General features: G+C 34.8%; 1 protein-coding gene across 1 annotated transcript in view; it reads right to left on the bottom strand.

Moving 5' to 3' along the window:
- Nucleotides 1–14,015, bottom strand: part of LOC132749482 (protein Wnt-10a-like) — a 119,881-nt gene that overhangs the window by 58,409 nt on the left and 47,457 nt on the right. Inside the window, exons 6-8 of the mRNA XM_060739230.1 lie at nucleotides 8,431–8,618; nucleotides 3,831–3,934; nucleotides 2,181–2,251 (exon numbers count right to left, since the gene is read on the bottom strand). Of these exons, the coding sequence (XP_060595213.1) occupies nucleotides 2,181–2,251; nucleotides 3,831–3,934; nucleotides 8,431–8,618 (363 nt within the window). The remainder of the gene's footprint in view (nucleotides 1–2,180; nucleotides 2,252–3,830; nucleotides 3,935–8,430; nucleotides 8,619–14,015) is intronic.

Genomic DNA, 14,015 nt, shown 5'->3' with positions numbered 1-14,015 from the left:
TTGAATTTTACAAGCATTTAAGGTTATCAGCCGCTATATTTTTCCGATCATTTTTGCCGATTTCATTCATTTCCTATCGGCATAAAATGTTTCTACTTGTATGCATGGACTTTGAAAAATTTGCAATTTTGCCGATTTCGTTCATTTCCTATCGTCATTAAATGTGGATACTTGCACGCACAGACTTTGAACAATTTGCGTACTAGTTGTGTTTCCTGCATGAAAAGCGCTAATTTGTGCGTGACTGGGCATGCTGACTGAATACCATGCAAGATACCGGTATCTTCCTAACAAATATGAAAGACATATGTCAATAAATAAAGGCTGTATGGGCAAAAGTGTAAAAATCTATTTTTAGCACTGGTGACCTTGACCCAACTCACCCGTCATGCCAACCAAAGGTAGAAGACTTCTCAAATTTATGTTCTTACCAAATATAAAGAACATTTGTCAATGGAACAAGGTCACACCTGTAAAAGTCTAAAAATCTATTTTTGGCATGGTGACCTAAACACAAATGACCCCTTATATTACCCAAAGGAAAAGGACCTCCCGAGGCATGCCCATATTAAACATGAAAGAAATTAATTTAAAAAGTAATGGCTGTAGGAGCAAATATGATAAAATTTATTTTTTACACCAATGACCCGACCCCAGTGACCCCTTACTCTTCAAAATGTTAGAGGACCATTTAAGGTATCCACCTACCAAATATGTAAGATATCATCAAATGAATAGAGTAATTAGCAGAAATTTAAGATAAATCCAACTTGCTGGAATAGGTTAACCATACAAAGCCTAATTTTCAAAGTGATAAAAAGGGCAATAACTTAGACAAAATGGAAGTCATAGTTATGTAACTTGCCCAGATCATGTTCTTTGTTTTGATTAGTAAGTGTGTAAATTATGAAGCCACTGGTACAGGTAGAACGTAAGATAAATGCAACTTGCCGTTTTATGATAACCTCGTTCAGACAGACGGCTGAATAACTATATGCCAAGGGGCATAACAAGAGCTGTCACAGGAGACAGCCAAGCTCGACTAATAAAATACTGGACGCAGTAAGGAGGACAAAACTATGAAAGAAAAATCAATTATGTATTAATATGAATTAAGTTATAGTAAAAAAATAACATTTGTTAACATAAATTCCAAGATCAAGGGAAATAATTCTAGAAATAGTCATGCTAGAGTTATGAACATTGTCACACAACATGTGTGTTATGATAAGAAATATATATTTGAAGTTTGAAGTAGATACCTTAAAAAGTAAAGAAGTTATAATATTTCTTAAAGAAAATCCTAAGTTCAAAGAGAGATAAATCTGTGAAAATTGCTTCAAGAGTTATAAACATTGTCACATAAAATGTAATTGATGATAAGGAATAAGTATTTGAAGTTTGAAGTAGATACCTTTAAAACTAAAAAAGTTATAGCAAAAAATAACATTTTTCTAGTAAAAAAATCTAAGTTTATGGGGAGATAATACTTGCAATATTGGTGCTAGAGTTATGAACCTTGTCACATAAGATATGGATGATGATAAGGTACATATACCCTTTAGAAATAAAAATAAGTTACAGTAAAAAATAATATTTTTTAAGGAAAATTCTAAGTTCAAGGGGAGATAAATCTGAAATTATTTGTGCTAGAGTTACGAACCTTGTCACATAAGATGGGGATGATGATAAGGTACATATATTTGAACTATGAGGGTGATCCCTTAAGAAATAAAGAAGTTACAGTAAAAAAATTTATTTTTTAAGGAAAATTCTAAGTTCAAGGGGAGATAAATCTTAAAAATATTGGTGCTAGAGTTATGAACCTTGTCACATAAGATGTGGTTGATGATAAGGAACATATATTTGAAGTTTGAAGTTGATACCTTAAGAAATGACAAAGTTATAGTGAAAAATATTTTACTGCACCAAAACTTTAATCTAAAATCTGGACGCGGACGCCGACGCCGGGGCGAGTAGGACAGCTCTCCATATACTTCGTATAGTCGAGCTAAAAAGCATACGAGATTTATCTACATAAAAGTATTAACATGCTGAAAATATGAAAATCACTCAAACTGATGTTAAAGTCACCAGTTATTTAACATAAAACTTTCCTTTAATCTACATGGATAAGAATATTACATGTTATTTAATACAGGCGAATGTTATACTGTTACCTGTACAATGCGTAGTAATCATTTTCTGCATCCCTTAGTAATCGTTTCAATGTGTTCATTGTTTGAATAAACTGCAACAAAACAAACAAGAGCCGGTTGAACCAGGTGATGCTCCCCGAATAGGTTTTGGACACAGGAAGGTATACCTCTTGTAGTGTCAGAGTTATGTCACAGACAAAGTTCAAAGTGTAAAAACAACCCAAATGTTGCCCGTGACACATTGTCTCAATATGTTGATAATTTCTGTGAAATAGTTGTAAAATCCGACTTCAAATAAAAAAGTAATGGCCTGGACACCATTTTCCTGCAAGGTCATGCTGTGACCTTGACCTGCAAGGTAGCCCCCCAAATGTTGCGCGCAACACATCGTCTCAATATAATGATCATTTCTGTGAAATAGTTTTAAAATCCGACTTCAAATAATGAAGTTATGGACCGGACACGATTTTGCTGCAAGATCATGCCGCGACCTTGACCTTCAAGGTAGCGACCCAAATGTTGCGCCAGACAAATCGTCTCAATATTGTGATCAATTCTGTGAAATAGTTGTAAAATCTGACTTCAAATACAGAAGTTATGGACTTGATACAATTTTGCTGCAAGGTCATGCTGTGACCTTGACCTTCAAGGTAGCGACCCAAATGTTGTGTATGTCACGTCCTCTCAATATGGTGATCATTTCTGTAAAATAGTTTTAAAATCAGGCTTCAAATAATGAAGTTATGGACCGGAAACGATTTTGCTGCAAGGTCATGCTGTGACCTTGACCTTCAAGGTAGCGACCCAAATGTTGCGCGCGACACGTCGTATCAATATGTTGATCATTTCTGTGAAATAGTTTTAAAATCCGACTTCAAATATTGAAGTCATGGACGGGGCACGAATTTGCTGCAAGGTCATGCTGTGACCTTGACCTTCAAAGTAGCGACCCAAATGTTGCGCGCGACTCGTCGTCTCCATATGGTGATCATTTCTGTGAAATAGTTTTAAAATCCGACTTCAAATAACAAAGTTATGGGCCAGACACGAATATGGGACGTACAGACAGACGGACAACCCAACGACTATATGCTCCCCCGAAATTTTTCGGGGAGCATAATAATATACATGGGTATATAGGTACTACCTTTGTTTTAAAAAACTGCAACAAAACAAACAGTTTACATGGTTATACAGGTCCTGACTTTGTTTGGAAAAAAAAAACTGCAGCAAAACAAACAGTTTACAACTTTATATAGGTTCTTTGTTTGAATAAATTGCAACGAAACAAAAAGTTTATATGATTATACAGGTACTGACTTTGTTTGAATAAACTGCACACAAAAAATAGTATCCATGGTATATGGTAATTTTAACTTTGTTTGAATAAACCAAACTTTCTGAGACAAAATTAGAGCAGGCTTCAATGTTTTACAAAGAATTATTTCCAAGCTTTCATCTTTTCAAGCAATGTTTTAGTCATACAAATAATATTTTTATACAAAATAAAAACTGAATCACTAAATTCATGAATGACTTTATTAGATATATAAAAACAGAAGAGTTATCTTTGCTATGAGCTCATGAATTACACAACAAAATTTCTTTTACATGACCCTTTGATGCAAATTGAGTTAAATAATGATTCTAGTTCAAAAATACATATCTTACCTTTAGTTTAAATGCTTCAATGACTTGTTTTTGTCTGACTGGTTGGTCCTGAAATTCAGGTCTATTAATTGTATTGGCCCATTCTTCACAGAATTTGTTACAACCTGAAAATACACATGACCATTTCAAACATTTTTTGTCACAACATAGAGGCCAATCCACAGACTATTTCTTCTTTTAACAGGAGGGCCATGAATTGGCCCTGAAATCGCTGACCTGAATACAGAAACTCTCCATGACAAGGAACAAGTAATAATGTAAACTATAAATAATTTCAGATATAACAAGAACTGTCGGAGGACAGTAACACTCGACTATTTGAAAAGTTGTCACAAGTGTGTTTCATTGAGTATAATAATGCTTTCCTATATGAATACATAAAGTTGTCCGAAAAGGTAAAAAGGCTTGTTATTAAGATGTTTTATCGAGTTAATCACTGCTTTATTATTATGAATGCATAAAATTGTTCCAAAAAAGGCACAATCCTTTCAGTAGTTATGGAGATACCAGCTTACAAGCAAAAACTTAACCAAGAATATTTAAGTCGAAAAAGGAACATAAATATGCAAAAAAGCAAATCCGAGTTATGGGACTTATGCCAAGTATCTTAAATAATCACAGAGGACAAGTGTGTGAAGTTTCAATCCATTCCCTTCAGTAGTTATGGAGATACCAGCTTACAAGCAAAAACTTAACCTAGAATTTCGAAAAAGGGGCATAATTATGCAAAAAAGCGAATCAGAGTTATGGGACTTGTGCAAATCATGTAAGATTATCATTGAGAACAAGTGTGTGACGTTTCAATCCATTCCCTTCAGTAGTTATGGAGATACATTATGTACCAGCTTGCACGCAAAAACCTTACCAAGAATTTCTAAGTCGAAAAAGGGGCATAATTATGCATAAAAGCAAATGAGAGTTATGGGACTTGTGCCAATCTCTTAGATAATCACAGAGAACAAGTGTGTAAAGTTTCAATCTATTCCCTTCAGTAGTTATGGAGATACCAGCTTGCACGCAAAAACTAAACCACAGGGACGCCGACAAATGGATGACTGCATTAGCTTGATTATTCTGCGATTAGTCGAGCTGAAAACTAAATCCTAAACTGATATCACAAAGGTCATATTTGTATCTGAAATAGTGCATGTGTAAAATTATTACTGGTTGCTACTGCTAAGGGAAAACAACACTTCCAAAAGATGTGCACATATAAGGAAAATCAATGACCCAACAAAGGCAGGGCCTTTATTTAAACAAACGTGGTAAACACTCACTAGAAGATGTTTCATGCTAAACATCTAAGCTCTACCTCTAAGTGTTTTTTAAAAGAAGATTTTTAAGCTTTTACAATATACATATAAGGAAAATAAATAACCCCCTTGGGTGGGGCCCATTTTGATCCCAGGGCTTTTATTTGAACAAACTTGTTTGACACCCATTTGAAGATTTTTCATGCTTAATATCTAAGCTCAAGCTCCTTGGGTTTTTTAAATGAAGATTTTTCAACTTTTTACTATATGCATATAAGGAAAATCAATGACTGCCCCAAACAGGGCCAATTTTGACCCTAGAGCTTTAGTTTGAACAAGGCAGTCTGAAGGACAACTAAATCCCCTTCCGCAGTGAACTTGAATGTGTACTTCTTGAACTTTTACCAACCATGACCTTGATGTTGTGTCATGCATATCATAAGCATATAATCTCACGATAGATGTTTTTACATTGGACCCTTGAGTGTGACCCTGACCTTCAGGGTTTTGACTTGATTATTTTGCTCTGCCAATGGTGTCATAATGGTGATTATTTCTGCCAAATTATCTTAAAAACATTGCAGCAGTTTAAATGTTAATGTAGACTTTCTAACATTTGATCTGTAAGTGTGACCTTGACCTTAGGGGAAGCAATTAAATTATTGCGCTCTGCCATAATCTCATAATGGTGATCACTTCTGCCAAGCTATTTAAAATTTTTTTCAGAGGTTTAAAAGTTAAGGAGACAATAAAAGTTATGGTCTACAATGTAGACTTTTATACATTTGACCTTTAAGTGTCACCTTGACCTTGGGGGTAGCAACCCAATTATTGCACTCTGCATATGTTCTGATAATGGTAATCAATTGGGCCAAGTTATTTTTCTAAAATTTCAGCACTTAAAAAGTTATGGAGCGGACACAAAATGTAGCCTATGAGCATTTTACCTTTAAGTGTGACCTTGACTTGTGGGGTAGCAACCCAATTATTGCAATGTGCATGTTGTCTCATAATGGTGATCAGTGCCAAGTTATTTCAAACATTTTTCAGCGGTTAAAGTTATGAAGCGGAAACAAAATGTAGACTTTTTATTATGAAATGAACACTTTTTAACATTTGACCTTTAAGTGTGACCTTGACCTTGGGGGTAGCAACTAAATTATTGTGTTCTGCTTATCGTCTCATTATGCTAATCACTTGTGCAAAGTTATTTTTAAAAAAAATTTCAGCTGTTTAAAAGTTATGGAGAGGACACGAAAGTGTTACCGACAGACAGACGGATGGACAGATGGAGGCCATTCCTTTAATCCCCTTTCTGCTACACGGAAGGGGATTAACAAACTTGGTAGACACCAATTAGAATATTTTTCATGCTTAATAATCTAAGCTCTGGCAATTTGGGTTTTTTAAAAGAAGAATTTTTTAGTTTTTACTATATACATACATTAAAGTCTCCCTCCTTTGGGATCCTGGTAAAAGTGTTCTTATCATCGAGTCGGTTTTAATTTGGAGACCCATGCTAAATTTTACTATAATATGCAATCTGTAATAGGACCTTATCATTAGCGATTGGGATCATTGAAACATAACTGTTTGAGTAACATAAACCATTTAGCATGAATTTTATTCAACAAAAAGATGATTTATTTATTGAAATGATCACATTTATCCATCACTTTATACATCTAAATAAGCATAAAATTTATACGAAAATACATTATTTATTTTCAACAGTTTTCACAATAGAATTTCATTTAAATCATTGTTCAGTTGTTGAGTTCTTCCACTGGTGATCTCTTGCATAACCATTTTTGTTGGATGCATTATTCCCCCCACATCTTAATACTCATCTTTTTGTTTCAGGATTATCCGAACCTAAAAGTAAAATAAATATATAAATACATATTTTAGTTTTAATAAAAAAAAATCGTATCTTCAATTGTTTCCCAACATAAATTTCTATTGCCATTACTTCATGAATAAATTTTATTTTTTGGCATGAATTATTTATTTTTCGTTTTCGATTATCAATTTTATTTCAAAAGACTTTATGAAAAATTGATATGAAATTCCAAAAAGCGGTAAAACTTCTGACTCTGAATTGCAAAACTAAATATCTATTTTTATTTAACATAGACGTAATAACTTACCTATCCGAAAGACATTCAAAGTGTGTGTTATTAACACATCGGTATTCTTTCTTTGATTTGTATTAAGCCAAAATAATTAATTGAAAGAAACATTAACACATTTAATCCCATTCCTTTAAATCACAAACCAGTAATCTTATGGATATAATCAGTTTAATTTCAAACTGTTAATTAATATTTTAAATGTCTCTTCCATGTACCACAAATCGTTCAAACCTTCATGGCGGTTGTTGTTAAGTGTTTTCATGTAAAATTGTTTGTTTATTGAAGACAATGGGTGACATGTACAATTTAGCGAACTTAGTGGTCCCTTTTGTATTGTTAAGTGAGAATTCGGACCTTTAAAAGCGGTTGTAATTCATATTAGTGGGTCGGTCGTAATTTTGGGTCTTACAACCATTAAATTATATAGGAGAAAAATTGTGACTGGAAAAAAGTGGTTGTAATATCTATTTGCCCACAATTTCGTGTCGGGCGCAAACAAGACTTTACTGTATAAAGAAAATCAACGAACCCGGGGCCGGGCTAATTTTGACCCCAGGGATTTTATTTGAATAAACTTGGTAGACACTCACTAGAAGATGTTTCATGCCAAATATCTAAGCTCTAGCTCTTTGGGTTTTTAAAAGAAAATTTTTTAAGTTTTTTCTTTTGGTTGCCATGGCAACCAGACTTCAGCATGGAATTAAATTCTTTACACAACTTTTAAAGGTGACCACCAAAAAAATATTCCTGTGGTTTTTGGATGAAATTGCCTTAGCAGTTTATAAGGAGATGTTTGTCCGTAAACTTTTACTTTAAAGTAAAAGTTTATGGACGGACCCCGGACGAGTTGTGATCTCAAAAGCTCACCTTGTCACTTTGAGACAGGTGAGCTAAAAAACATATATGTTCCATTTCATAGCTTAGACAAGTATTTCAAAGTTGTTCACTTTTCAAAGATAAATTAAATTATATGTAAAGCTATGACATATAGAATTATTTAACACAAAAAATAATCAGTGTGATACTGAACTTATCATGCATACTGGTCTTAACAAACAAATATTATAAACTTTATGTCTTATGGGAGAGCCATATTAAAGCCAAATAGATACAAATTACTAGTTTACTTACAATTGCTCATTGAATAACTAAGTTAATGGAATTATAAATCACATTTTAGTATACATGTAAAGTAACAATATACTGATTTACCATTTGAATCAAGCCTGACAGAATCAGCTGACATACTGACAGTAAGTGTTTTCCCTGCGTCTGTCTGTTTATTGCTGTCAATATCTATTAACATATCTACACTACCAGATAACGAGCCTGTCTCTCGCCTGAATCTATTGTCTCGTAACTGACTCAATATATCTGACAAACTGCATGCCTTATAAAACCTGTAGTTGATAACATTTACAACAATTATTATACATATGATAAGTTACAAATAATTCCAGACAACACAAAATTCGCCTTATTTGGACCTGTAGCTCCAAGACTTTAACCTTTGAGTGATGAAAACAAACATTACCATATAAGGCAATCTGAAGGACAGCTAAATCCCCTCCTGCAGTGAACATGAATGTGTACTTCTTGACCTTTAACCAACCATGAACTTGATGTTGTGTCATTATGGTGGTTATTTGTGCCAAATTATTTAAAATCTTCCATAAAGTCAAAAAGTTATGGAGAACATATAACCTTGACCTTGGGTGTAGCAACCTGGATGTTGAGCTCTGCAGATTGTGTCATGGTAGAGATCATTTGTGCCAAGTAATTTTAAAACCTTTGAATTGTCATTAAGTTATAGAGCGGACATGAAAAATAGATGTTTTTACATCGGACATTTGAGTGTGACCCTGACCTTGAGGGTTTTGACTTGATTATTGTAGTCTGACAATGGTGTCATAATGGTGATTATTTCTGCCAAGTTATTTTAAAAACATTGCAGCAGTTTAAATGTTATGAACAGACACGAATATAGGTTTTCTAACATTTGACCTTGACCTTGGGGTAGCAATTCAATTATTGGCTCTGCACATCGTCTCATAATGGTGATCACTTGTGCCAAGCTATTTAAAACTAGAAATGTGTCGTCACGCCACGGAACCCCAGCATGCAGCCAAAATTTAAGCTGTTACAATATTTAGTTCCAAATTTTTTTGCACAAACTATTTTTTTCATTTTAAGTTCAAAGCCTTTAAAACTTTTCAATGTAAACACAAACCATTTTATACAAAGTTCAAGGCACTGAAATGATTCAGTGTTAACCTTTTGTAAATTGCATACTGCATATTTGTAGCCAAAATAATGACTACATACATTTCCACAAAAGTATGAGGGCTAAAACTGAAAATTTTCCAACATTCAAGAGAGACAACTTTGTCCGAAATAATTGAACCACGACCAAATTCGAACTTGAACTGCTTATTCTTAAGATGTATCTATATGTCAAATTTGAGTCCAATGAGTACAACCATTGGGGAGATAATGAATGGAAACTAAAAATTTCTGATTTTTTTCAAAGTTCCAGAGGGATTACTCTGTCAGCTATCATCAACCCATGAGCAAATTCAAACTTGACCAGTGTATTCTTCTGACATATCTATATGTTAAATTTGAGTAGAATACGTACAACTATTGGGGAGATAATGAACAGAAACTGAAAATTTTCTTTTTTTCAAAGTGAAAGGGGCGGGGCATAACTCTGCTAAAAATTATTGAACCATGACCAGATTCGAACCTGACCTGTGCATTCCTTTGATGCATCCATACCTCAAGTTTGAGTTAAATGTGTAATACCGTTGGGGAGATAATGAACGGAAACTGAAAATGTCACCAAGGGGCAAAAATTTCACCAAGGGCCAAAAATCATCAGACCATGTTCAAATTCCAACTTGACCTGTATTTTTTCGTGATATATCCATATGTCAAATTTGAGATGAATGTGTGCAACCGTTACTAAGATAATGAACGAAAACTGATGATGACGGAATGACGGAACAGGGTAACACTATATGCCCCAGCCATTTTATGGCAGGGGCATAAAAATTTCAGAGGTTAAAAGTTATGGAAGGGACATGCAATGTAGACTTGACCTTTAAGTGTGACTTTGACCTTGGGGGTAGCAACCCAATGTATGCGCTCTGCACATTGGTTTAAATGTAATGGAGCGGACATGAAATATAGATTTTTTATTATGAAATGAAAACTTTTTAACATTTGCCCTTTAAGTATGACCTTGACCTTGGGGTTAGCAACCCAATTATTGCACTCTGCACATTGTCTCATTATGGTGATCACTTTTGCCAGGTTATTTTAAAAAAATTTCAGCGTTTTTAATGTTATGGAGCGGATACAAAAAAGTTACGGACAGACGGAGGCCATGCCGATAATCCCCTTTCTGCTACTGGGAAGGGGATTAAAAATTTAAAACCCTACAGTGACGATGTATTGTTTAGGCCTATGTCTTGCTGGAGATAGCTCAAGGACTTGTGCCAAGTTATATTAGAACAAGATATGTTTGTAAAACATGTATGCCCCCTACATTAGCCAATTAGTCAGGTGGTCAGGTCATTATCACTGTCTTTTGACCTAGTGACCAAAACATCAATAGTAATTATCTACTGGTCATGACTAGTCACTAGGGAATTGTGTCCAGCAATTTTATGACAAAGTTATCACAAATCTTACCACATAATGTATGCATAAATTTTATGAATGATGTAGGCCTCCTTAATGACAGCCAATTTGTTGTTACATAAGACCTTGAAATGTGTGTAAGCAAAGCATTTTTAGTTTAATAAAAAATATCAACCAAGGCAACTTAGTTCTTGAGTTATTGGTCACGAACAAGGAAGGTCAATGTGACCTTGACCTTTGACCCCTTGACCCAAAAATCTTTTGGTCATGACCAATTATCATAACAAGTTTGAAGTTCCTAGGCCTAAGCTTTCTTTATTGATCGAAAACTGTTATTACCTACAAGGTCAATGTGATCTTGACCTTTTACAACTTGACCCCAAAATCAATAGGGGTCATCTACTGGTCATGAGCAATCAATAAACCAAGTTTGAAGTTCCTAGACCTAAGCGTTCTTTAGTTATTGATCAGAAACCGTTTTTACCTACAAGGTCAATGTGGCCTTGACCTTTGACCCCAAAATAAATAGGGGTCATCTTCTGGTCATTACCAATCATCAAACCAAGTTTGAAGTTCCTAGGCCTAAGCGTTCTTTAGTTATTGATCGGAAACCGTTTTTACCTACAAGGTCAATGTGACCTTGACCTTTGACCCCAAAATCTATAGGGGGTTATCTACTGGTTATGACCCATCATCATACCAAGTTTGAAGGTCCTAGGCCTAAGCATTCTTTAGTTATTGATCACAAACAGTTTTTACATACAAGGTCAATGTGACCTTGAGCTTTGACCCCTTGACCCAAAAATCAATAGAGGTCATCTACTGGTCATGAGCAATCATCAAACCAAATTTAAAGTTCCTAGGCTTAAGCTTTCTTAAGTTATTGATCAGAAACCTTTTTAACCAACAAGGTCAATGTGACCTTGACCTTTGACCCCTTAACCCCAAAATCTATAGGTGTCATCTACTGGTCATGACCCATCATCATACCAAGTTTGAAGTTCCTAGGCCTAAGCATTCTTTAGTTATTGATCACAAACAGTTTTTACATACAAGGTCAATGTGACCTTGAGCTTTGACCCCTTGAACCAAAAATCAATAGAGGTCATCTACTGGTCATGAGCAATCATCAAACCAAATTTAAAGTTCCTAGGCTTAAGGGATCTTTAGTTATTGATGGAGACAATTTGGTCTATGGACCGACGGACCTACAGACAAAATTTTAATGCAAAGCAATATAACCTCCACTTCTTTGAAGGGGACATAACTACTAATTGCATTATTAACATATATCAAGAAAAGTAGAACTAAACCCATTGCTTCATATACACACCATTTCAAGCCATATATAGGCGATAGATATAAACGCCTTTTCTCACCGTTGTAGGTAGCTTCATATACACTCTGTATTACCCCTTACATGAATTCTCTGTTACGCCTTTCAACACCACCAGTTTAAAACACAAATTTCTATTTCATTATTCATATCAATGACACCGGAAGACTGATATTGTAAACATTAAATATACAAGGTCATTTCTGTTTTCTGAAAATGGGGTGACTAAAAATATTTTCGGGAAAATCTATTTAGAAATATATGCCGACCTCTAATATATAATATTCAACAGCAACTAGCAACTGGAGGAAAGTAACAGTCCTTGGTCATTTTTACTTTGTTTTGTTAAGAAACCTGACGGAAGTACTATGGCATGTATTCATTACAGAATACTAAATGATATTACTGTAAAAGATCCTTACCCATTACCAAAATCGATGAATGTTTGCTCTGTGTACTTTAGCACCTGTGAGGTTGCTAGTGGATTTTGGCAAATTGAAGTTGATGAAAGGAAAGGTCCAAAACGGCATTTTGTACAAGAAAAAATGGACTCTATGAATATGTTACTTTACCCATGGGACTTTGTAACTCACCATCAACCTTTCAGCAAGTGATGGAAGTAGTGTTTCGTGGACTCCAGTGGAAAACATTATCAATTTATCTTGATGATATAACTAGTTTTGCCAAAAGTTTCAAGGAACATGTTTGCAGGTTGAAAGATATTTTTTGGAAAGTTAAAGCAAGCTAACCTAAAACTGAAACCCAAGAAAAGCAACCTCTTTAGGAAATCAGTTGAATTTCTAGGATTTTACTGTAAGTGGTGATGGAGAAAGTCCAACTGGTAATAAAGTAGAGTGCATAAAGAATTGGTCTAAGCCTAAAAATTTAACAGAAGTTAGGAGATTTGTTCAATTCTGCTCCTACTACAGAATATTTATAAGGGCATTTTCAATGTGAGCTGCACCAATGAATAGACTGATGGGGGCCCATCAGGTATTTCATTGGGGCGATGAGCAACAAAGATAATTTGAGGACTTAAAATCAGTTCTTTGCGGTAATGAAGTGTTAGCCTATCAAAATAATCTATTAGTGGATTTATTGTTTGTTTTTATGTACAAATGTTTGTTTGTTTTTTGGGTTTTACATCATATCGACACAGTATAGGTCATATCGCGACGTTCCAGCTTTACTGGTGGAGGAAGACCTCAGGTGCCCTTCCGTGCATTATTTCAGGCACAAACAGGCACCTGAGTAGAACCACTGATGTTCCGTAAGCTAGCTGGACAGCTTCCTCACATGAAAGAATCCAAAGTCCCTGTCAAAATTCGAACCCACAGCGGTGAGGGGCAATGTATAAATGTGTTGTTCGAACTTTACTTGAGACATTGTCTACAGAATAATGATTGTTTGATTTTAAACATTTATATCTTTGGATAAAAAAAAAATCCATATTTAGGACAATTTACAACAAGAGGCCATAATGGCCCTAGACCGCTCCCCTGACCCAGCAACCACATCCAAGCAATGTCTTAGACTGGCATCCTCACTAATATTGAGGATATTTGGATCAAAACTGCAGCCACAAGTGTTAACAAGATTTTTCTATTTTTAGCCCCTGCGACCTAGTTTTTGACCAGAAACGACCCATATTCACACTTGACCTAGAAATCATGAAAACAATCTTCCTGACAAATTTCCAAAATATTTGGATCAAAACTGAAGTCACTAGAGTGTTAACAAGATTTTTCTATTTTTAGCTCCTGTGACCTAGTTTTTGACTGGAGATGACCCATATTCAAAAGTGACCAAGAAATTG

This window comes from Ruditapes philippinarum, unplaced genomic scaffold (assembly GCF_026571515.1).
Source record: "Ruditapes philippinarum isolate M1 unplaced genomic scaffold, ASM2657151v2 ctg575_1_1_1_1, whole genome shotgun sequence".
Classification (NCBI taxonomy): Eukaryota; Metazoa; Mollusca; class Bivalvia; order Venerida; family Veneridae; genus Ruditapes; species Ruditapes philippinarum.
Note: the sequence above shows the minus strand (reverse complement) of the source record. Positions and strands in the feature narration are given on the sequence as shown.